At 37.1% G+C, this 26,721-nt stretch overlaps 1 protein-coding gene across 6 annotated transcripts in view; it reads right to left on the reverse strand.

Moving 5' to 3' along the window:
- MME (membrane metalloendopeptidase) overlaps window positions 1-26,721 on the reverse strand; it is a 109,271-nt gene that overhangs the window by 15,075 nt on the left and 67,475 nt on the right. For all 6 annotated transcript variants that reach the window (XM_042955519.1, XM_042955520.1, XM_042955518.1 and 3 more), the window contains exons 15-19: window positions 25,481-25,561; window positions 24,096-24,199; window positions 7,257-7,315; window positions 1,194-1,313; window positions 30-163 (exon numbers count right to left, since the gene is read on the reverse strand). In XM_042955519.1, the coding sequence (XP_042811453.1) occupies window positions 30-163; window positions 1,194-1,313; window positions 7,257-7,315; window positions 24,096-24,199; window positions 25,481-25,561 (498 nt within the window). The remainder of the gene's footprint in view (window positions 1-29; window positions 164-1,193; window positions 1,314-7,256; window positions 7,316-24,095; window positions 24,200-25,480; window positions 25,562-26,721) is intronic.

The raw sequence follows: 26,721 nt of genomic DNA on the forward strand, positions 1-26,721 counted from the left end.
AACTTTTCAAGAGAGTGCTGATGACATACATGTTGTCCACCAGCTAGGTCCCAGGAGAAGTTTCCATACTGGTACACCATGCATTGGGATTGGTCTTTAAAATTATTTGCAGACTGTTGAGTCCACCAGTCAACAAGGTCTCCATCCTTATTAAAATTCCTGCCTGTAATATAATGATTTAAGTAAAATGGGAACTCATTACATCAAGAATTACAATAAGGTATGTTTAATCTGAAAGGCAAGGAACAAAATACCACTGTGTGAGAGAACACTACACTGTACAGGTGATGAGAGGAACTGCTCCCTTCCTCATCCTGTGTTGATGAAACCTGGGCTGCCAGGGCCTGCTTTGCTGATGTGCCTTAGTATTAATCCAGGCCTTGCGTCCACTTGGTTCCTGATATCTCAGCCGAGGCCACCAGGTAAGCCAGTCCTGAAATCGTGCCTTGTTTCTCTTGGAGAGTTTTCATGTTGACCAAGACTGTTTAATTTGATATTTTGAAACTTAAAAAGACCATTATTTTTATTCTGCATTCATTTCATATCTCAGACCCTTCATGAGACACACCGTGGACTCAGTTTCCCTCAACTTCAAGCACACAGAAAGAAGTGCCTTCCTCCTGGGGCTTTCCCACTAAATCTAAACACATTGATCTTTCCCTTTTTTGAGCTACAGTGGCATTTATTACATGTCATGTTTTAAGACTTCATTTTATCATCCTTTTAAATAGTTACTTATGATGTAGTGAATAAGAAAAGGGCTACAAAGACAAATTACTTGAACTCACATCCTGATTCCACTAATTCCTAGCAATTCTTTCATGTGCCTTTACTTTTTTCCATTAAAAAAACTGAAATGGTATTAGTACCTACCTGTGAAAATTACTGTATAGTTGAATTAATAGACACTTTCATGAAATAAGACCAAACATTTATCATTGACAAATATCAGTGTCTTCTCAATGTAAATATTTGTGTTATTCCATCAAGAGTGGAAAGCACACATTGCTTACCTCACTACTAGAAATTTCTGATCTTCCTAAGAACAATTTAAAAGGAATACTAAAAGTATGATTATTAGCCAGTGGTACACGGATGAATAAATATGTTCTTGTATTGATCAAGTATAATAACTCTTAATCAGGTTTATTAGGATCTGTCTCAGCCAAAGGAAAGTGTCCACGGCACTTTACCATTGTCATCGAAGCCATGGGTGATTTCATGTCCTATGACCATGCCGATACCCCCATAGTTCAATGAGTTAGACTGCTGAGCACTGAAGAAGGGGGGCTGCAGGATGCCAGCTGGGAAGACTACAAAGAAAGAAGATGGTTAAAGATTATTGGCATTATTCTGTGATGGCAGGCCTGGGGCTGGCTTTCTGCCTGGTAAGCTATTTTCCAGTATGTCAGTTTCACTTAATTGTATATAAAAATCTTCTGTGATAAAACAAATGTAGGTCTTTTATTATTGATGACAACAGAGAGTTCATCCCAAAGCGGTACTGTAATCTATGATTTATAATCACAATTTACTTTACAAACTCTGCTAAGATTGTTTTTTGCTATAAAGAGTTTAGAGCAAGGGAAAATTATCATCTTCATTCAGAAAGTCTTTTCCCTGCTGCAAATATTTGGGATAAACAGTTATTTAATAACACAAGTATTTCTTTTAATGTCATCTCTAACATTTTATTCATCTACAATAGCTTGTTAAATAAACAGAACTACTCAATGAAAGGCATCCTCCAATCACATTGCCCAATTTTACTTTTAACAAGGTACCTGTGGCTGTTTATTTCCTTATTTTTGGTTGTTGTCCTTCCTTTTCTTATTGCCCTCACCTGCTCTAGACCCTCGACTATCAGTCCTTTGAGAGCATAGATTTGTGGGCCCAGAGATACATTTGTTTATTTGTTGAGTCCATTTGTTTTTTGAGTTCATTATCTTTAGCATCTAAAACTAGCAAGGTGCCTGGAACATAATGGGTGCTTAAGAAATAGGTTGAATAGGTGAATGATCAATGATAAATGAACAAATGAATTTACTAAAGACTTTATTAAATAAATATTTTTTATGTCTACCCTGACATCTGCATTAACTTGCTAGCTTTTTACACTTAGATGTCTCACAAACTTTAAATTTCATGTGTCAAACATCAAACTCATCATTTTCCCTTCTAAACCATCACTCTCTTGACTTTATTTCTGATAATGGCATCTGAAGGGTCCCAATCATCCAACATGAACATTTTATATTTATCTTACATGCTTATTTTATTGTTTAAATATTGGTTTATTTGTTTGTTTGTTTTTACAAAGTCTTATATAGTCTACTTAGGAAAAGACCAGGTCATATACCTTCCTTCCAGAAGCATTTCTTCTGTTTATCTCCTCCTATCAGTCTTATCGCCACCATCCTACTTCATATTATCATTCCTTGTCTTAAGAATTACTTAATTTACATGGGGCACCTGGGTGGCTCAGTTGGCTAAGCATCCAACTTTGGCTCAGGTCATGATCTCATGGTTCGTGAGTCCGAGCCCTGGGTCGGGCTCTGGGCTGACAGCTTAGAGCCTGTAGCCTGCTTGGATGCTGTCTGTCTGTCTGTCTGTCTCTCTCTCTGTCCCTCCCCTGATAGTGCTCTGTCTCTCAAAAATAAATAACCATTAAAAAATTTTTAAAAAATTATTTAATTTCCTATGTGATCTTTCCACTTCCTGTCTCACCCAACTATAATCTATCCTAGATCTACTCCACCCTGCAGCCAGACTAAAATGCACCTCTTTGATGGGGGGTGGGGGAAAGGGGAAAGTGGGTGATGGACAGTGAGGAGGGCACTTGCTGGGATGAGCCCTGGGTATTGTATGGAAAGCAATCTGACAATAAATCATATTAAAAAAAAAAATCACGCAACTCTGGTCATTATCACTCCCCTGTGAAAAATCCTTGGATGGCTTTGATACTTTCTAACTAAATATAGCATCTTTTTCCTAGCCTTTGCCTCCATGGTCCTCTCCTACTTCATCTTCCTCATGCCCACCCCCTTCCTCATAGTACTCATAACTTAGCAATTTCATCTTACATGTTTTAAAATTCTAGTATCTACTGAGTTACATCCTGTAATAATAATAATAATAATAATAATAATAATAATAGTAATAATAATAAAATCTTTGGTAGCAACACCTATTGCATGCAAAACCCTAGGCGACTGCTATGTGGGATTCTAAGAAAAGTCAAGAGAAGGTCCCGACCTTAAGAAATCTAAGATCTAGTTATACAGAGTAGCAAATGTTGTTTCTTTGTCTTTTGGGTGGGGCAAATATGGCATAGCCTTGAATGGATTTCAAGGATAAATATTGGATATTTACAGAGGAGACTTCAAAAATATGCTGGACAATTTAAATGCTCTCCAGATCTTTAAAAAAATCTGGAAAGTTGCCATAACATCCAAAATGACAAAATAATTAGAAAATAAATACTTCTGTCCTTGGAGAATTTTGATGAAAGTTATACCTCACATGTAGCTGCCTGAGTTATCAACAGTGCCAAGAAATTATTTTTAGCTTAAAATATTAAAATTATGTGCAGTACGTTATTCACTTAAAGTGAATACTATCTCCCACACTATGTACTTTGATTAAAATCCACCCGTTATATAAAATGCTCTTATGAAATGTGCTATCAAGACTAAACATTAACTGTAAAGATCCTGCTGCTTTAATTGTACCCTGATATGTCATTCTTCAGGCAAGTGATAATATTTTTATGGCTCATATTAAATACTAGTCTTCAAGCTCAGCTTTGCAAATTATGATTTCTTGTTTTACACTATCAGCTAAATCTCAATGATGAGGATTTTCCCCATTAGCCTATCACTATTACCAGTAGACTTCACAACTGTTGATAATAACTAATTGCTTAGTTGTACATTTTTTACATTCATGATTGTCAATTAGTCAATTACATAAGTCACTGGTCCATGAAACAAAAAACTGTGTTTCTCCCTAACTCCCATGCCCTTGCTTCCCTGGTTTATTTTTTTAAGGCTGCGAGCAATTCAATTTTAGAATCTTGTATAAAGCTTGATGACATCAGGTGAAATAAATTTGGGGTGGAAAAAAGCTAAAGATTATTTTTTATGTTAAATGGAATATCAATATGTTTGGAAACATTTGCTCTTAATTTTCAAGCCTGAAAATGAGATTCCTAAGAACAAGTAATATAACTTTAGAAAATTTATTATTTCAACGTCATCATACATTACCCAGGTTGAATACACTAGATAATCCATGGGAGGTTTCTGGAGCTCTATGGAGCAAATGTGTGGGGAATAAGAACCAGTGAATTAAACACTTTCAGTATGCCTTCCTGTCTGGGAAGCTGATTTCTTTTTAAATTGATGGAAACTGGCAGGGGTACATAAGGCAGAATATAGTCTTCCTGTGAGTTAGAACAAAAAGTGTTTGGAATTGAATTAAAAAGAAGAAATTATTAATATGATAACTCCCTAAATGATAATAAAACAAGTTCTTTTTTACCATAACATAAAAAGGCCAATCCCATGAGAAATTATATGTGATCTAATTTAAGGTATTTGTGTGAGGGTAGGAGGGTCATTTATGAGACACATGCTATTCTATAGCTATTCTAATTCTGTAATGCACAATTCCAAAATCAAAAGTTGTATATCTATGTATGTATACAGATAGACAGACACACACACACACACACACACACACACACACACACACACACACACACTTCTATCTAGAAGAAAGATGAAGATCTGGATCTTCAATTATTTTTAGTTAAGACAATCCCCACGTTGAAGATTTAAATGAATTGTCAAAGAAAAAACATACACATGTCAAAGATTTCTTCTTGCATGACACTTTCCTTTCCTCTGAATTGCTGTTATTGTAACACAAGCATATGAAAAGATGTTAACAAGTTTTCAGATACTGAATTTCTATCTGATGAATTTATCTTCAGAATCTTTAAAAGGTCTTTTTTATTAAGAATGCTTATTGTAGCCAATTCTTGATTATTCAGAGGATAACTGACTACTTTGTGAAATGTTAGGCCACTTTTGCCTTCTTCTTCCTTTTGCTGTGTGCTTCTTTGGTTAGAGGGTATTAAATTCAAATTGAGAACATTCTCTGGTCTTCTCTGATCAGGGAATCTCTGAAGTAAACCAATTTTGAGCCAGCTCCAGGGATATGAGGTAATTCAGAGCCTAACAAGATCCTGCCTTGACCTAAACTGTAGATCTGCTCTAGAGAGGGGCTGAAGGGATTATCATACCAGAGTGGTTCTACAAAAGGTCTGTATGGGTCTTCTTGTTGGAATGAATCAGCACCAGGCCTGATAGGATCCAGGGTCCTTCCTCAGCTGGATTAAAATAAAGCTGTATCTTTTAGTCTGCTCAAATACAGACTGAAGTCCAGGCTGCCTCATTTTGCCTTGGAATTCCATAAGAGCTCATTATCCTGTTCAAGTCCAAGTCTATAATGAACTAGATATTATACTGACAGAACTAGTCAATATCAAAAAGAGATCTTCAAAGTGAAGGCTCTCCAGAGAGAAAGGCACTTTTAAGAAAGGACTGAATGGTTTCTAGGAATATATTGAAAAGGGTAGACTGCATGCATTCTTAGTTGATCATTAAACAGACTCTGGTCTGGGTTTAGGTAATCATTGCACTAGCTAGGAAATGTACTAGACTAGACTTTGAACTAATTGATTTTAACCAACTGCATATGACTTACTTATTATTGATATGTTATAAAAAACAAGTCTTGGGGCACCTGGGTGGCTGTTGGTTAAGCATCCGACTTAATTTTACCTCAGGTCATGATCTCATGGTTGTGAGAATGAGCCCTGCATTGGGCTCTACACTGAGCATACAGCCTGCTTGGGATTCTCTCTCTCCCTCTCTCTCTGCCCCTCCCCCACTGGCTCCACTTGCTCCTACAGTCTCTCTCTCTAAATGAATAAATTAATTTAAAAAAACATGCCAAAAAACCCCCCAAAACACACACAACTTTTCTGATTATTTTATATAATTAATTTTCATGTCATATACCAAAATAAATTCCAGATGGCTAATGATTTACTTCAAAAATAAAGACCATAAACATACCAGAAGAAAATGTAGATAATTTCTTAATTTAACTTTTCCTTGGTTTAAAAGCAAGGGGGAAAGGTATAATCGAACAAAATCAGAGTTATAGTTTCTTTTAAAGTTTGTTTTTTAACCAATGGTGAAAAATATTGCAGGATTTTCCACCATATCTAATTTGTAACAGAATTCAAGAAAAATGAGGTTTAGGGCATGAGATTTTATTTGAGAATAATGCTGAAAATATTTCCCCTCTTGATTCTCGACCACACTTTGAAATGAAGGGCTAGACTAAGTACACCTGGAGACACTGGCTGTACTGTTTGTTTAGTATACCTCTGATAGTAGTCAATCTGTTGGGTGCCTTTCTACATATTTAAAACCCTTGGGGAAAAAATGGGTCCATTTATGTAATACCTAAGAAAAAGTTTAAAGATCTCAAAGTCTTCCCAGGGAAAAAAATTATATATCTTTGTTCTATTAAGTCATTTAGTTATTCATTATATCTCTCACTCATGTATTCATTTCTACACATATTCCTATAACATTACTATTCATGAACATATTAGTTTTTTTTCTTTTTTGATTAAAAGTAGTTAAGCAAATATAATTTCATATGGTTCAACCTAATATAATTGACTTTTCAACTTTCTGAGACCTTTGGAATCTTCCAGAAAAATGGGTGAGAGATCAGGACCATCCCCACCAGAGCTAACATACATAATTGCCTGGAGGATGGGATTTCTGCAAAGCTGGTTCATGGAACCTTAAACTTATGCTGATGCTTAGAAAGTCCTAAAGTCAATATAACTTGATGGAGACATGAGAGACATTTAAAAAGCATTCAGAAATAAAATAAAAGTACTTAGACATAAGATAAACCATTTAGCCACAGATGAGAACATTGCAAAAGAAAGAAAACCACTTAATGTAATTTGTACTAACTTAAAATTTGCTATTACAGTGAAAAGAGGTACATGGATGCATTTACTTTTAAGGAGTATATTCAATAAATCAATAACTCGGCCTCTGCTGTGCTTTTATGGGGAGTACTTTAAATTGGTCATGCAATTCACTACAAGTTGGTAACAACAGAGAAATATTAAAGAATTGTTTAGGAATAGACCTTACCTATCTGATTTCTGCCTGAAGAATAAAATGCATTGACTACGGCTGCTCCACTTATCCACCTATGGAAAACATAAGAACTCATTACAAATTATACTATTATCATCTGATTCAATCTACTCAACGCAATTAAAAGCATTATTACTATTCCAAGAGGAATCTTAACTTTCTGTTTGAAATATGACCAACAAGTTAAAATTAGTTCACTAGGTAAGACAGCTCATTTGAAAATATTTCTACTTTTTGAAAAATCAGAATATATCCCCGTCTGCAAATCTGTTATTTCACCTGTGTGAATTCATATGTACCTATTCATATGTACCTTTTTGGAAATTCCAATGGATTAACATTATATTGAAATATGCTTACCTTTAGGTTCCTGATACTTGGTAACTATACCAACAATTCTGGAGCAATTGGCAGGATATTGAAGTGTAAGTTGTTAAAACTTCATATTCAAATATATTTACATCTTTTAAATGTTCTAGTTTATTTTGAAACTAAGATATCCCCTTCTCAGGTAGTTAGTTTCAGGTAGTCTGCCTCTGATTACTGCCATTTAAAATTACCTTTTTTAAATGAAGCAATCCAGCTAATTGAGCAAAGGCATATTTTGTATAATGACTGTAAAGTGAAATCCAGGTGGATCTTAAGTGGATTTGTCTGTCTGTCTATGTATACCATGACTTAGTCTCCATGCAGCATTCAGAGATTTCATAAAACACAGTTCCTGACTTCAGTTTAGTTGAAGAGATGAAAAAGCAGCATAAATTACCGTAAGACTAAATGAGAAAATGGAAAAAAAAAATAGCTCGCAGAATATAATTTGAGGGCAGTATTAAGCTAAAGAACAGGTGACAATGTTCCCATGTCTTTCTGCTCAGATGTTCTGAAAATTGCATACCAGTAATCATTGTTGGGGATGTCTGGGTGGCTCACTCAGTTAAGGGTCCAACTCTTGGTTTTGGCTCAGGTCATGATCTTACAGTTTGTGAGATAGAGCTCCACGCTGGGCTCTGCACTGACAGCACTGAGCCTGCTTGGGGTTCTCTCTCTCTCTCTCTCTCTCTCTCTCTCTCTCTCTGTGTGTGTGTGCGCGCGCATGCGTGTGTCTCCTTGCCCCTCCCCTGCTTGTGTACATGCTCTCTCTCTCTCTCTCAAAATAAATAAATAAATAAATAAACATAAAAAAAAAAAACCCCAATAATCATTGTTAGAATACTACTCAGGCTTAAAAAGGAATGAAATCATGCCACTTGTGGCAACATGGATGAACTTAGAGGGTATTATGCTAAGTGAAAGATGTTAGGCAGAGAAAGACAAATACCACATGATTTCACTTATATGTGGGATCTAAAAAAACAAAACAAATGAACAAACAAAAATCGAAAACAGACCCCATAAATACAGAGAATGAACTGATGATTTCCAGAGGGGAGGGGTGTGGGGGGATGGGCAAAATGGGTGAAGGAGAGTGGGAGGTACAGGCTCCTAGTTATGGAATAAATGTCCCAGGAGGAAAGGTACAGCACAGGGAATATAATCAATGGTATTATAATAGCATTGTATGGTGACAGATAGTAGCTACACTTGTAGTGAGCATAGCATAATACAGAGTTGTTGAATCACTATATTGTACCCTTGAAACTCATGTAACATTGTATGTCAACTATACTTCAGTAAAATAAAAAATAAAATTATTGTTCAGCACTTTTTTGCAACAGGAGTAATATTCCAATCTTAATAAGACTTTTATATATATACATTGTATTTATATATATTATATATACTAGTATATATATGTGTGTATACACACACACACACACACACACAGTCATTGAATAATAGATAATGCTTAATTTCAGATAACCCCTTAAATGTCAGCACACATGCATACACTTAAGACAATCATATATTATTAGCTAACGGTTTCACTGTAGTTATGCCACTTTCAGGGCAATAATTAGCGTGCCAATTATTATCCTACTCATGGAAGGAGTTTACAGTAATTAGTACAATGAGGTTAAATCAGAACTGTTTCCAGACCCTGCTTTGCAAGGTAAGCAGTACAAAGTCAGCTGTCCAAATCAACATTTTAGCTACAATTTCAGTAACTATTGTGGGATGTCAGATGTGAGTTCCTATTTTGATCTCTTAAAAAGAACTGAGCGAAAGCCATATATAACAACTGTCTGATAAATTCTAATTAAGTATGAGTTTTATCTCCAATAACACGACTCAGACATTCATAGAAAACATCGGGAAATTAAAAAAAAAATCCAGATAACACTTCTCTGAATTTTTCTTTAGAAAGAAAATAAATTTGAAGATGGAGTGTGTGTGTGGGAGGGGATGGTTGAACAATATTTTTGTAGTTTGATGCCATTTTAAATAGATAAAAACATTTTCAAACAGGATGGTGTGACTGATAGATCAGTTTTTCCTAATTTCATCATAGGTGAGTCATCAGTATTTAAATTTCTTGCAGGTTGAGGATTACAAGCAAATAATTACATTTATTTTAATTAAACTCCACTTGATTCCCACATGATTCTCACATGACTCACAGCAAAAACATTAAATCCAGGGATGTTAAGACTAAAATCAAGAGATCAGGAACCATACAGAGCAAGTCGATTTTGTTTGTGTGACCAAAAAGGCATTACAAAAGACAATTCTTATGTAAGTAAAAACCATGATCAGGAAAAATGATTTATCAGGATTATGTTTACATATATTCACATAGTTATTCACATAGTTATTACGACTTAGGTTCAAGTGTGGCTCTGAGTTGTGTGGCAGGAGGGGCAAAATGGACAGCGTGCTCTCGCTACTCCTGAGGAGAAACACCATTCCTTATAGTGACTCTTCAGAAAGGTATTTTTCATGTGGTCTCAACATTTTGATAGCACCTATGGCAGTAGACTTTATGCCCAAATAGCTTAAAATTATTCATTTTAATTGTTATAAAATTGATGTAACATGTTTCCAGGTCTCAGTTGTTTTAAGGTTCAGTTTCTCAATTATGAACCGATTTAGTGACTCCTCATGGACTTTTATGGGTAATCACAAATCATATGCCAATTTTTTGGTTCTGGACTCAGGCACATGCTACAAATGACAGACCAAAGGTACCAATCCAAAATGTTTTCTTAAAATAAGTAAAGCACAGAGGAAAGGAGCTGGATGTATGCAAATGTTTTAGAGAGCAACAGGTCTCAGAAGGAGGACATAGATGAATGAAGTTTATAGACCCTTCTCATGTTTACTGCTTTGGTAAAAATAAATGTCATACCTTTGTTTTAGTGCTTTCCTGCTGTTCTGTTACATGACTTTGAGGGGTTTATGATTGCATTTTGATTCATGTCTGTAACTTTCCAGGAGGGAGTGCTTTACATATTAAAACGTCCATGGTGAATTATACTTTCAGGAAAATATGGAGCTATTTATGACCACAAAACTCCCAAATAAAATTGGAATTACACACTACAGAGCAGTAGTGTGTAGCGTTTGCCTTTTCTTCCCTGAGAACCTGCACAATGCATCCTTAGACTACCCCTGGGTGATTCAAGATTGAAAAGCACAGGGCATACTGTCCCTGGGAACAACAGGAACTTGAAATACTGAGATTGAATCGTTACACCTTAAATAAAATGATAACAGCTACAGGTTCAGCGTCTAACATGTGTGGTCAGTCATGAAATATCTCAGTACGCTGGATGTAAAAAGCTAAATTAGGGCAAAGAAAATATTTTTCAAGTTAAAGGTGACGCAATGGAAACCATAAGTTCATTTGATTTGGATGCAGCCTCAAAGTTTCAGGAAAAGCTTCCATTTATGGAACAGAGACACATTTGATGCTGAATAGCAGCACAGAAAAGAGAAAATGCACAACAGAAGAGAAAAACAAATGGTGGTGATTCTTGCCCTAAAATAATGGATAGTGCAGGTTGACGGTATCTTTAACGTCCAGACTGGAGACCAGATACTAGCAGCTGCCTGGAGCAGGTATCAGACCTGAGTGATGAAATCACACCCATTCTTTGATTTTTCTTCCTGCCTCCAATGGTCTGAGTGGGTAGGAGTTTGGGTGTGTGTGGTATTAACCAAGAATGGGAAAGCAAGAAGGAGGAAAACTTTATTTTTAATTTTGGAGCCATGACTTTGTCAGGTGAACGGATTTTGGTTTGGGGGCATTTGACAGTAGAACAAAGACGGGCCACTCTAAGCCGCACAGACCTCAAAGCTGAACTAACAGTGTAGATGGGAAATATGACTGAAATACCCTTGAGATGGGAACCAGGTGTTTCTCTTCTATCTCTTATTACCCTGAAGAACCCAGGCAGTGATGAAATTAAAGCACAAAGACATCAGTTTTATAGCAGAGACGAAAGGCAGAAGTTGACAGCCTGATCCCGCAGCCTTTTGGATGTAATAAACCCACTGGATTGCAAAAGCACCTGGAATTTAACTCCTCTTTCACCCTCTCATGTGTAACTTTAAAACTTAAAACAACAAAACTGTTAATGCCCCTTTCCCTGAAAGTGTTCCATTTCCCAGCATCTAGTGGTCCCAAAGCAACTCCTTTAAGATCAGCAGTACGAAACAATGGTTTTCTCTATCTTCCTCAAGTCCTTGTGGAAAGGAGAATTCTCATTTGTAATCCCAATAACCACTGTAACCTTTTACATTTATTAATATTCTTTCATCAAGACTTCAGAGTTTCCTATAGACCTATAGACCTTCATTCAGCCAAACCAATCATACAAGATAGATGACACGTCCAGTTTTCAGGTGTAGAAACTAAGGCACAGCATGCTTTTCTGACCTTCGAATGTACTTAAAAACTAAGCAATACAACAGGGACACAGATATGTAAACTACGGAGAGAGAGGACCCTCTCATCTTCCATCCAAATCCTCTACTTCTGAGCTGTCGATCTGTATTATATAACACATTTCAGTACAAGGATGAATGCCATTTCCTTGCTAAACTCTTTAAAAATGAAAGTGCTCATTTTTATTTACTTATCTTCAATATACAAAACTCAGTTTTATTTACATACACTGGCAATGTCAATCCAAAATGAATTAAGAAAACAATGCCATCTACAATACTACTAAGAACAATAAAACAGGCACAAATTTAACAAAAGAAGGGCAAGATGTGTACGTTGAAAACTCCAAAACACTACTGAAAGAAATTAAAGAGGACTTAAAAACCTAGAAGAGATATGCCACTTTCATGAATCAGAAAACTTAATTTTTTATTGAGGTATAATTAACATATAACATATTAGTTTCAGATGTACAATATAATGCTTTGATATTTGTATACACTGCAAAATGATCATCACAATGAATCTAATTACCATCTGTCACAATACAAAGTTATGAAAAACATGTTTTTGTTTTCTCTTTTGGCAGCTTTCAAGTATGCACTACATATTATTGACTGTAATCACCATGTTATATACATTACATCCCCACAACTAATTATTTTATACCTAGAAGTCTGCATCTCTTGATCCCCTTTATATATATCACCCAGCCCCAAACCATCCTCTGCCCTGACAACCACCATTCTGTTCTATGTATCTATGAGTTTTGTTTTTTCATTTGTTTTCTAGGTATCACATATAAGGGAAATCATACAGTATTTGTTTTTCTCTGCCTCGTTTCTCTTAGCATTTACCATCAAATTCCATCCATGTTGTCACAAATGGCAATATTTCACCCTTTTTATGGCTGAATAGTATTCCCTTGTGTGTATGTGTGTATATGATGTATATGTATAAATATACACACACGTACACACACACACACATGCATACATACATACTGCATCTTCTATCTATTCATTCATCAATGAACACTTAGGTTGTTCCCACATCTTGGCTATTGTAAATAATGCTGCAATAAATATAAGGGTGCATATATCTTTCTAAATTAGTGTTATTATTTTCTTCAAATAAATACCAGGAAGTGGAATTGCTGGGTCATATGGTATACTTCTATTTGTATCTTTAGGAAACTCCATACTGTTTTCCATCGTGGCTGCACCAATTTATATTCCCACCAATAGTGTACAACAGGTCCCCTGCTAAACTTGCCATTTTTTTCTTTTTGGTAATAAACATTCTAACATTGTGAGGTGATATCTCATTGTGATTGCTTTGCATTTCTCTGGTTAGTAACATTGAGCATCATATCATGTGCCTCTTAGTCATCTTTTGTGTCTTCTTTGGAAAAATGATTATTGAGATCCTCTGCTCATTTTTTAATTGGACTGGTTTTTTGTTTGGTTTTTTTTTTTTTGCTGATGAGTTGTAGGATACACACACACACACACACACACACACACACACACACATATATATATAAAGTCTCCAGCTTTTATCTTCTCTCTCAATATTGCTTTGGCTATTTGGGATGTCTTGTGTTTCAATACAAATTTTAGGATTGTTTGTTCTTTTTCTGTGAAAAATGCTACTGGAATTTTGATAGAGATTGCATTAAACCTATAGATTGATTTGGTAATATGGAATATATGGTGTTAATGCTCTTTCATTGGGAACATATTTGTCTGCTTTCTCATTTTGTTTGACTCTTTTCACTTGTTTCTATGTACTAGGCAAAACAACTACCTTTCGAAGTACTGAAGGAGTGCCCTTGTGTAGGAAACTTATCTCTCAACCTTGCCCTAGGTCTTTGCCGTCTCTCAACCTTTGTAGGTATCAAAGCAACCTGATTCATTCTTCATAGATCCCAGTTGTTGAGGGTGTGGCAAGACTTGTCAGTGTTCCAAAGGGAGGAATCTCATTTAGCACCCAGTTTGAGGTTGATTGGAAGCCCCTGAGACAGCAGTTTCTAAAGTACGCAAATACATAGTTTTGAGGGACTGCAACTGTAAACCCTGCTGGCCTCCAGACCACTTGATCTGCAGGTGTCCCTGGTGTATAGTTATAAAAATTGGGGCTTCTGAAGAGTGTATAAGCTCCTTTTTGGGAGGTACTGGGGAGGTGTAGTGAGACGCAAAGATGGTATCCCCAGCCTGCATTTCCTGAGAGCACCTCCATAGCCTCTAGATCTGTAGCACACCTGAAGTCTGCCCCTCAGACTGAAGCTCCTGGACAAATAAATAGGGCTTTCACACAGAAATACTGGAGGTATGCTTTAGTCTACAGTCTGTGTAGTACTCTGGGGGTGGTTGCCTGCCAAAAACTATCTCTCAGATTGTTACAGTCCTTGGGATCTGGTGGCCTCTTAACACAAGCCCCGTGGCCACCAGAGCCAGGTAATTAAGGAGCATCCCCTGTGTGTCCTGCATATGCTCGTTCACTTCAGCAAGGCAGCAGAATAGCACAGAGCTGAGGCACTCCTACCTATGTTATCAAGGTAGAGAGAGAGAGAGCGAGAGAGAGAGAGAGCAAAGTTGGTGTCCACCCATTCCTCTCTCCCCATGGAGTCCCAACAGGCCCATGTCCTTTCGGCAGATGAGTTAGGATTAGCAAATAAATCTCCTTCACATATAATCTAGGCCTTTTTCAAACTGCTGCTTTTGTGCTGGTCCCTGGAGTGACTGGAGGCTGCATGCAAGCCCTTTAAGATAATTATCTCAGTTCTCTCTGTCCTTTTGGGTCTCTTGGATTTGAGTCCCACTGGTTTTCACATGTCTCCATTGCAGGTCCCACAGGTTGGTGTGATGTGGGGAACAAACACCTCAGTCCTCAGAAAGAAGCTCTGGATTTGTGAGATCCCCCCTTCCCAGTTGTGGGTCACTGCACCAGGGATAGTGTTTTTGGCAAGACCACCAAACTGCCTCTCCCACCCATCTCAATTTAGCCCTTTTACTGTTTGTCATGAAGAAGCTGTTCAGCTAGTTTTCAGGTTTTATCAGAGGGAATAATTGTTCCATATGTAGCTATAGATTCAGTCCATGGAATGAGGTGAGTTCAGGATCTTCCCAGGCTGCCATTTGGGACTGCCCCTTAGAAAGTGCTCCTTTTAAAATTGTTTCATACTTAGGTCTCCCCCTTACCCTAATACACTTTAGGATGCTGGCCTCTACACTACAACGAAGTCATTTTAGAAGACCGATCGTGACCAGACTATAACAAAAACAGCTACTATTCAATAAGCACCTAAGTTATACGACAGGCACATATACAATATATAACACAACAACCCCATAAGGCAAAAGTAGATGTTATTTTCCTCAGTTTATAAAGGAATCACTGATACTCATATTATGGAGGTTGTCGAGGTTAAACAGTAAGTGGCAGAACAAGAACCTTAACTCAGGGCTGCCCATTCTAAGTCCCACTTTCCACTGTCCCACCGTCCCTCCCTGACTGCAAATTCTTTCCACTGTTCCATAAAGTGCAATGTTTTTTACCCAAAGATAAAAGCACAGCAGGATAAAAGAGCCTCTTTAAACTATTCATTGAGGGGCGCCTGGGTGGCGCAGTCGGTTAAGCGTCCGACTTCAGCCAGGTCACGATCTCGCGGTCTGTGAGTTCGAGCCCCTCCGAGTCCAGGCTCGGAGACTGGAGCCTGTTTCCGATTCTGTGTCTCCCTCTCTCTCTGCCCCTCCCCCGTTCATGCTCTGTCTCTCTCTGTCCCAAAAATAAATTAAAAAAAAAAAAAAAAAAAAAAAAACGTTGAAGAAAAAAAGAAAAAGAAAAAAAAAAAAGAAATAAACTATTCATTGATGTTGCAGAAGAGTTGTTAACATAACTGAAGTACTCTGATTACCTGAGAGGTGAGAACCAAGACACCCATTGTGACCTGAAATTGGGAGAATCCACTTCTTCAACAAAATGCAACAGAAATCACTGATGTGATTTTCTTCCTAGGAGTCATCAGTTGGTGGCATGTCGTTCTAAGTTTGGCAACAAGGCACATTCTTTTTAGTCTTTGATAAGTTTCTATGTGTATACGCACAAATGTGTGCCCCTTCATTTGTGTGATGTGCCAAATTCAGAGAAATTCCCAAATTGGAAAATATATGGGTGGGTGAATCAGTTCTGTCAGAATTTTCTTTTGATGACTTTTTTCCTGATTTAGAATAATCTTGGGATCTCTCAAGAACTGAAACTTCTTCTATCCTATATAACCCTTAGCAATAACATAACTTACATTATGTCTATTGTCAATCTCATTAGACAGTAACTCCATGGAATCAATGATAGTTCTTTTTTTTAATTATAGTAAGAACATCTGCCAGAAGCTATATCCTCTTAATACACTGTAACGCATTGAAAACTGTGTGTACAAAGCTGCACAGAAGATCTCTAGAGGTTATTGATCTTGCTTAATTTAAACTTTACGTCTTTTGACTAATAACTCCCCATCTACTCCTCTCCTCCAGCCCCTGGTAATCACAATTCCATTCTTTGGTTTTATGAATTTGACTATTTTAGAAAAACTCACATAAGTGGAATCATGCAGTATTTGTCTTTCTCTATCTGGCTTATTTCACTTAGCATAATGTTTTCATGTTCATCCATGTTGTATATTGCAGAATCTCCTACTCTTTAAAAGCTGAATGTATTCCATTGTATATATGTACCACATTTTCTTTATCCATTTATCGGTCAGTGGAAACAGGTTGTTTCCACATCTATCTGTTCTGAATGGTGCTGCAATGAACAAGGGAGTGCAAATATTCCCTGAAGATATCGATTTCAACTCTTTGGAATATATTTAGAAATGGGTTTCCTGGGTCATATGGTAGTTCTATTTCTAATTTTTTGAGGAACTGCCATACTGTTTTCCATAGCAGCTGCACCATTTTGCATTCCCACCAATGGTGTGCAAGCTCTCCAATTTCTCCACATCCTTTACCAATACTTCTCTCTCTCTCTCTCTCTTTTTTTATAACAGTCATCCTGACAGCAGTGATGTGTTATCTCATTGTGGTTTTTGACTTGCATTTCCCTGATGATTACTAACGCTGAGCATCTTTTCACGTGTCTGTCAGCCATTTGTAAGTCTTCTTTGGAGAAATGTCTATTCAAGCCCTTAACCCATTTTTAAATTGGCTTATTACTTTTTTTGTTACTGAGTTTTAGAGGTCTCTTGTATATCTTGTAGATTATCACCTTATCAGAAATATGATTTAACCAACGTTTTCTCCCACTTCATACATTGCTTTTTTATTCTGTTGGTCATTTCCTTTGCTGTGCAGAAGCTTTTTAGTTTAATACTGTCTCACTTGTTTATTTTATGCTTTGTTCTTAATTGTATCTCTAAGACTTAGGGAACATGATAGGTGCTCAATATGTATTTGGGCCTTGGCATATGAATGAGTCCTCCAACCTCCAAGAGAGATGACTCCCCTCCTTGGACTCTGGGAAGGGGGAAGGCACTAGGCCTACGTGAGGCACTCCTATGCAGGCTATAGAGAGCCATGGCCACCAAGAGCTATGCACCAACTGAAATATCATCCCCTCAAGATGGTACACTAGTAGGGGCACCTGGGTGGCTCAGTTGGTTAAGCCTCCGGCTTCGGTTCAGGTCATGTTCTTGCGGTTTGTGAGTTCGAGCCCCGTGTCAGGCTCTGTGCTGACAGCTTGGAGCCTGGAGCCTATTTCAGATTCTGTGTCTCCCTCTGCCCCTCTCCTGCTCACACTCTCTCAATAATAAATAAACGTTAAAAAAATTTAAAAAAAAATAAAAAGATGGTACACTAGTGTAAAAGTTCTAGAATTCTTTTGCAAAATTCTCTTAGTTTAAAACTTCAACCTTTAAACCATTTAATTCCCTTCTCTACTTCCCATCCCCTCTAAAAAAGCCAAAAACCAAAACCAAACAAACACACAAAAAAAACCCAAAGCCTTCCTTGGGTGCTAATTAAAAAGCAGAAATGTTTTTATCCTTATCATGAAGAGCACTGAGTAATGTATAGAATTGTTGAATCACTAATCTAATGCTGTATGTTAATCATACCAGGAATTGCAATAAAAACTTAATTTTAAAAAAGCAGAAATGTTTTTACTGATCAAATATGTTTTGCTTATAGCCTCCAAAACACAGCGGAAAACCACAAAGCCTGGCAGTTTAATGGGAGCCTAAAAGATGGAAATCTCAAATTTTCAACTCTTACAACAAATGTAGAACACAAGAATTCCATGGCAGTATGTGGGAACCAGAATGATTTGTCCAAATTTAGTCTATCTGTTATTCCATGTTCCTGGCTCAGTAGTGCTTGATGAGCCAAATAATCTTTTTTGTAAATCCTCCCCATACATCTATGCTCATGGAGACTCATTTGTGTCTCAAGTCTCCAGCACTCCGCACACACACCCTGGACAGTTCCTACCAACACCACCTCTATACCGTCTCATTTACCCACATTATATTATATTATATTATATTATATTATATTATATTATATTATATTATATTATATATTAGTGGATATATTATATGATATATAATATAATAGCCCTGCATACTATTTTTCTTTTGATGACCAAGCTCACTGATATAGGACTTCATTAGAAAGAAGACTGGCTCTAGAAATATCAGTGAAGGGGAAAAATAGAAGGGTTATTTTAGAAAGAAGTGAGCTACTTCCCTACCTCTCTGGAGAGCATGTTCTTTTTCTCTTGAGTCATCTGATGTGTAGAAGCCAAGGAGGAAAACTTCTTGGCTCTTATCAAAACTTCACAGTTAGGCCCACAGAATTTGAATGCTGGAATCTTAAAGATGTTATACAGTCTAAATCAACCTGCTCATTTTATAAATAAGAAAACTACATGCCTTTTAAAGGGCCAGGTAGTAAGTGACAGAACTGGGACACTGAAAGAGAGTTAGTGACTCATTGCAGTGGCAAATCCATGGTGTCACTTCACAGGGTACTAACGTCCCTGCTGTTTTTGGTGGTGTTGGCCTTTCAGGAAAAAACACACAGAGCCACAGCTGCTGGCTGCCAGGGATTGCCACCATCCAATGAGCCCAGATTAGAAAAAACAGCAGGCTTGAAGCAATGACAGGGAAGACAGATGAACCAACCATTTTGTTCTGTTTTGTTTCTAGTGAATCTTCTGTTCATGTCAATATTAATTTAAATGCTGACATGTTGCTTCTAGAGAATGTTCTACTAATAAGTAAAGGTTTAATGGTGGTTTTAAAAAAGTGCTGTTCTAGCACTTGTAACAGAACCAAGCAAACTCTGCCTTTTATCAGATTTAACTGTTACTTACTTGCTTCTTTCTTTAGATTGTGAGCTCCTGGGTCCAGGGCCACATTTTATTCATCTATATCCTTTACAGTGTTTATTTAGCACAATGATTTGCACGTTGCAGCTGCTCAATAAAATGCTTATTGAACTGGCTCTTGTCAATATACCTGTGTTTTTATTTTGAAACACAACAGCAGGAAAGATGAAGCAATGAAATGAATCTTTGTAGTTTTTGATAAGTAACGCCGTGGCTCAGTGGTCATGATTTACAAACAGGGCCACATCACAGTTATATCACAGGAAGTTGTGTCCTGAGAAACTAACAAAATAACATCAAATCTAAAACACAAGAAAAGGAATGTTTTCTGTTGTTATTCTTGTACATTTTTCTTTCTCTTTAGAGGTTTATGTTCTATTGACTCTAAGTGAATAATCATGTTACTGGAAATAAGATCATTACAGATATATATCTAAGTAATTTTGCCAAAGGATATTACATTCTAAGTTTATCACTCTTACTATCTGATAATATGACATATTTGAAATTCTTTACAAACTGGTACCAAAGACCCAGAGAACACAATGTTTGGGATAATTTTGGAAACACTAGGCACTCAGAAACCCCATGAACCAAGCTTTTCAAATTTAAATCCCTGTCCTTTGCAGTAGCTGCCTGCTCAAATGGGCAGAAGGCTCTTTTAGTGAAATGATTAAATCAGGTAGATCACATACAGACTTCCAGGACTTTCTCAATGTTTTGAATCTGTTAAACAGAGAGAGCAGCGGAGAGCTGTTATATAACTTCACTGACCATGATGGTGAAACGCTTGGATGTGACACTCTCTACCTTGGCAGTTGAGTTCACTTCATCAGCATGATCACAAACCACTATTGTATCATTTATTAACCCCAGAAACATTGAGGAAGGGTCTACATTCTGTTCATCAGTGTTCAGGCTCTGGTGACACAAACATCTGGTTTCTGCTTTCAACAAGGACTAGGGCAGGCACAAGGTGAAGAGAAAAATGCAGTGGGGTGCTATGAATAAGGAAGTAATGTTCTAGTTGAGTCCAACAATATATAGGCTTCTGTTAGATGAACAAGGACAGAAAGGGTGATCCACGGTAAGGGATAAGGAGGAAGAAAAGATGGAAGAATGACCTAGAGTTATTCCTATAGTTGGAGGTTTGGGCAATGCTGGGAGGGTGGGCAGGGTGAATCTAAAGGAATTCTGGAGAGCTAATGGGAGGAATGCAGAGCCTTGTACCATGAGATAGGCAATAGGGATATATTGAAAGGTTTTCATCAGGAAATAACACAACTCATTCTGTGTCTTTAAAAAATCTCTAGGGTATTAGTAAGGAGAATGAGCTGAAGGAAAGATGATTGGTGATAAGATGATTGGTGATAAGATTAGGAAAAAATTAGTAATAACTTTGGTGAACAATGAGACATGCCTGAATTTACTCAGCGACCATGGAGATAGTAAGATGGAGATCCCCTAGAAATACCTATATAATCTTTAATTAGCAGCTGGTAGATGTAAACTTTTGGTTTTGAATGGGGATCTGGAGTAGATATTACTATAGATGTCAGAGATGAGAGAAAGAGATCAGTCTAGAATGGTGAGTCCCTGATTTCTGTATTGATAACAATAAGATGAAAGTTGCTGGAAAATATAGGGCAATATGAGGATATGGGGAGAAAGATGATCAAATTTTGTCCCAAATGGAAAATTCTGTGTTTGTAGGGTCTGTGGAACACCTATGTAGAGATGTTTCATGGGTAGCTAGACATGTGGGTTGAAAACAAATCTGGGCCAGGTACAAATATTCAGTGGTCATAATGATGGTAGAAGATGCCAAGAAGCATAGGAGTTTGCCCAGTGAGGGGAAAAACAAACAAACAAACAAACAAACAAACAAACACAGGTCCAGAAGCTTATTACTTGGTTAATTGACTGAATTAATTAAAATTGATTGTTGTCTTGAAAATATAATGCATCTACAATACCCTACAATATAAACCCTACATAATCCATAGTTTTTCCCATCCCTGTCCCATCAATTGTGGGCATGGGCACCCATTTCTCCTGCAAGACCTTAGGAGTGAGGACTTGAGCATCTGAAAATGTAGTTCTCTGAGAGGTAACTACAAACTATGTGAACAAAGCAGAAGCAGTAGATGTGTCTGCCTGAACACACACAGTGAGGATTTGAATTTGGTATACATAAAAAAGGAAGGAGAACATAGTGACTTTATTACTACTACACAATTACAAAATAGGTCTGAAACTTTCACTCCAAGAAACCTCAAAAAAATATAAGGAACTGTCATGACATTGTATCCCACAGTCCTAATGGTTTGACATGATCACTGTCAAAGGTCCTTCCAATATTTTGGAAAACAAAAAATAAATTTTAAACCTAAACTGCCAAGTTAAAAGCATCACCCTGTAAAAAGAAAATGACACAAAACTAAATACGAAGAGTATCATTAACCAAAAGGAACTAACACTAACTCAGAGGTTCTCACTTGAAGTTGGGGGGTAGTACTTAAAAAGAATCCAATACCTGGGTCCCCACCCACAGGCAAGTACATCACAGGCAAGGGTAGTGAGATTGGGGCCTCAGTACTATTTCTAGGGCTCCCCAGGTGACTCTCCTGTACAGCCAGAATTTAGAACCCTCGGACTCAGTACACAGGCAGAAGAAGAGAAAGGAAAAGAAACTAGTCTGACATGGCAGAGAAGACCTTAGAAGCCATATTGCACTTATGATGACTATCAGAAGCTCATGGGAAGGACCCAAAATGTTCTGTTGACCTATGCGTGCTACTGAGCAAACATTCATTAAAACAGTGTACACAGCTTTCACTTGTGATTATTGTAAGGGAAAAGGACTCAAGAGAAAAGCAACATATATGATGAAAGGGAATGAAAAATGCAAACTATATTACAAAATAATTGTAGAACTTTGGACTACATTAAGTTCAAAAGAAAACATGAAGCCATAACTCAACAACTATTTTTAAAATTATGAAAAAGTCTTCTGGTGTCATATGGATGCAGGTTATATTAGCTATTTTCAGAAACACTATTTGACAATATTTGTAGATATTTGTAGATATTTCACACAGTACTAACAATTATTAAATGTAAGTATATGCATCTTAAAGAAAAAAATTCAGACTTACAAGAAACTTCTCAGTTTATAAGTTTACCCACTGAATATTCTTTTTGATGACTTTTTTGTGGGTTTCTTGAAATAGGGTTTCACAACCAATTACAACACAAACCATATGCACCCACTCTTCTTCCTTCTTTGCCAGCTAGGACACTAAACGTTCTCTGACATTTGCAGCCCTGTTTTTAGCACCAGACAATACATTTACTGCAGTATAAACCCAGAGGTCAGCAAAGGAAATCAATCTCTCTTTCATGGCACCTGACAGGTTCAAAATGGTGTACAGAGATCGAACGTATTGGCATTTTCACTTAGGAATTTTGTCCAACCTGTACTTAGTTAACTGAGAACAGAACAGCCTGTCATCAAACAGTCTCACATCACTTTGTACACTTCCTGGCACATTTCCCTCCTAGTGGTAGAGTTTATTATATATGTCTTTCTTACCTTCTGCTGTTGTAATGTAATATAATATAATATAATATAATATAATATAATATAATCAAAGTTCACTTGTGATTCTCCCAGTTCCCAATGACACCTGGACTTAGTCAGTGTTCTACAATATTAGTTTAGTAAATGAATAAATGAAAGAATAAATGAATACATGAATAATAAACCAAGCACCTCACTGTCATGTTATTTTGTCGGCTACCACACGGATCAAGTTAGTACATTTCTTTTTTATTCGCTCACTCACTCTTTAACTCAGTTTTAACTGAAAACCTTCCATGTGTTCAGCATGCTGCTGAGCAGTCAAAACGAATAGCCCCTGTTCTCTAGAAGTTAAGAGCCCAGCAAGAAAAAGTCAACATAAGCAGCTCTAGGGCTCTATGTGCACAAACACACAAGTTGATGCATGTTAATATGTTAGACATACTGAGTTAGACACACCCATTTAGTTGAAAAATAAACACTAAGCTGATGTTAACATAAGCACCAATGCCACTGATAAGCAGGGATTAAGAGCATTTGAAGGCAACTCCCATTATCTCTTATTCGGCTGCCACAAGTTTCAGGGGCGTGTCACACGGAGCAGTCTAGAAGGGGATGGAGTTGTGGGATGACTGACCCATAGAAAACAGGTGGGGCTGTGGGCAGGAGATAATTCCGAGTTCCACAAGTGTGGCCTCAGAGAAAACTGGCAGGAGCTCTGGGTTACCTAGGTCAAGGTGTTCTTGAGAAACTTGTCCACAAAGTAGAGGAAAGAGGTAATAATATGAGAGGAAACCAAAGAAATGAGGTAGCCTGAGGCCACCATAATAAAACAAATTTTAATTTTGCTTAAATCTTTGACCCACCTTTAGTATGATATTCTTGGATGCTCGTAGAGGTATTCACTCCATTGAAGGAGAATATTGTACTTTTTTAACATTAACATTGAGTCAGGTTCTTTTTCTTAACCCAACAATGAGAGGGGAAAAGCCCCTTTTCTGAATGAACATATAGGAAACTGGAATATACATACTCATCCTTGTCCACCTTTTCTCGGAGCTTCTTTAGTTGTTTATTTTGGCCAAACTTCAAGTTTTGAATTATGTTCTCAAAGTATTCATCTTCCTTGTAGTTCAACTATATTACATAAAAGGTTTTGGGAAAAATAGTCAAAATTTCTGCTAAAAAAACATAGGGGACATTTTCTTAAATTGTATTAGTTAATAAAGTTAACGGAGAGCATTAAAACTTACCAAAGAAGGATTTAATTCCATTTAGCCTAGTTCTATATAATAGGTCACTGTCGCTCTAACTAAATCGCTACTTTAGTCTATTCTTCTGTAACTAATCGAATGAACCGAGTGTCAGACAAGCTTTCCTATATTGATAGTAACCCTTACATGACAGATAAGAGCACATTCCATTTTAGCACCTACAATGTACCAGGCACTGTTCTCAGCACTTTATATATTACATGTTTTTAATCCTTATAATAATCTTATGAAGATGGGTTGTTATTGCCATTTTAAAGCTGAGGAAACCAAGGCAATTAAGTCACTTGCCCAAGTTAGTCAATGGTGGAGCTGGGATTTGAACCCAAGAAATTCCCTGTGGGTCTATGTTCTTAGCCATCAGACTCCTGCCACAAAGGCCCCCAGGACTCAGATGCTGCAGCCAGCTCATTTACAAGAAACAGTCAAGCTTTTCTACAAATGTAAAGAGAGAAGAGGACACTGTGGCTTGCAAACTCCCATGTTAGACTGGTAATCAATGGATTAGGAATCACTGACATCCCCACTTCTGGACAAGGATCACCTTGTTGTCACCAGGGTCTCAAGGAGTTGCGGGGACCACAAGATTAGCAACAGGATCCTCAGCTGGGTCTTAAATCAATAGTGTAGTGACTTGAATCAATTCTGTTCTCTTTTCATTGTTACATTACCAGAGGGGAATAAAACCGATTCTGGTTTTCAAATGGTAGGTTTTTGTTTTGTTTTATTTTTTTTTGAATACAGAGGCATAACCTGGTTTTTATCCAGTGGAGGAATAATAGGAAAGCGAAGGGGAACTGAAGACGTGACTTTCCAGGCCTGGACCAGAGGAGATAAGGAGCCTGAGTGCGGCCTGTTGTTCATCACTTTGATGTCTACCCCTTGATGCTCTTTAAAGGACACCAGATTTTTCCAGTACTGTTCAATGGAATATATGGAGACCAAGATCACAAAAACCAAATATGAACCAGGCCAATGAAACAAAAGGCTAAAACTAAAACACAAGTTCTGGCTTCGGTGGAAAAGGCTTTTATATAACAAGACCTTTGGCCTTAGGCTACTTCACATCATTTCGGGCACCCCACAGCTGCAAATGACATCATCACCAGCCCCAGGTATCATTAGCACAGTCTGCATAGAGACTTACCTCGAGGTATTCATTATTCAGTTTGTTGTCATTTGAAATAATGTCATCAGGATAGCCAATTCTTTCTTTAATTGCTAAGGCCTATGAAAATTAAAATATTGAATATAAGGATAATTCTATAGCTTTCAAATGCAAACATTATATATATATTTTTAAATGCAAACATTATAATTTGCCCATGACTGCCAATTGAATAACCTGCTCCATACTGTTTACAAAAATAGTATCTGACAACACTTAAATAGAGATCTTTGCAATGGCTTCTCCCTGGGGTTGAAAATAAACAAAAACCGGTTCTGAAATTTAGCTTCTAATACCCTATTCTTATAGGCTCCAGCTTTCCCAAGAAAACCAAAATGAAAACTGACAAGTCATTGTTCCTCATGTATTGTACTTCTATGAAATTTTTCTCTGAAAGGCTTTTTTCTTCCATTTCTTAGGAGGGGTAAGTAATAGTGCTTCCATTCTACCAGCTTATAATTGTCTTTCCATTTCACTGATTTGGCTGAGAAAACAGATATGGGCTTATAAGTTTAGTGCTAATGTTCTGAGTATGGAGTCCTGGAGTTTATATGTTCTCTTTTGGTCTCCAAGGCCAGTGTACCTATCTTCCCACAGTTAAATGAATGGCATTATTTAAATGAGTAGAAGACAGGACTTGCCTTGTTGTACTAGCTCATGTTTACCACTTGCTTACTACCCTTGCTAATTTTTATTATTTTAAAATTGTTTACTTATTTTTTTATTATTTTATTACTAGTTTACTATTGCAATATCTTTCCATTTTTTATTTCTCTCATTTTTTCAAAGATATTTGACTTTTGATTCTATCATATTACATTGCTCTTAAATATTTTAATTATGCAGGGCGCCTGGGTGGCTCAGTCAGTTGAACGTCCGACTCTTGGTTTCGGCTCAGGTCATGATCTCACAGTTTGTGAGTTTGAGCCCCGCTTCGGGTTCTGTGCTGATGGTGTGGAGCCTGCTTGGGATCCTCTCTCTCCCTCTTTCTGCCCCTCCCCTGCTCACTTTCTCTCTCTTTCAAAATAAATAAATAAAAACCTAAAAAAGTAATTTAATTATGCTACAAATCTGTTTCATAAGCACAGGAGTTCCGCAGTGGATCAGACAGGATATGCGTAAGTCTGTTTTAGGCCAAGCCCATTTTCTTGTAGGTTTCCACACCACTGCCCATTACCATCAGCCCCTTCTCAGAGGTTTTTTATTTTCTAGAAGACACT

The sequence above is a fragment of the Panthera leo genome, chromosome C2 (genome assembly GCF_018350215.1).
Source record: "Panthera leo isolate Ple1 chromosome C2, P.leo_Ple1_pat1.1, whole genome shotgun sequence".
NCBI lineage: Eukaryota > Metazoa > Chordata > Mammalia > Carnivora > Felidae > Panthera > Panthera leo.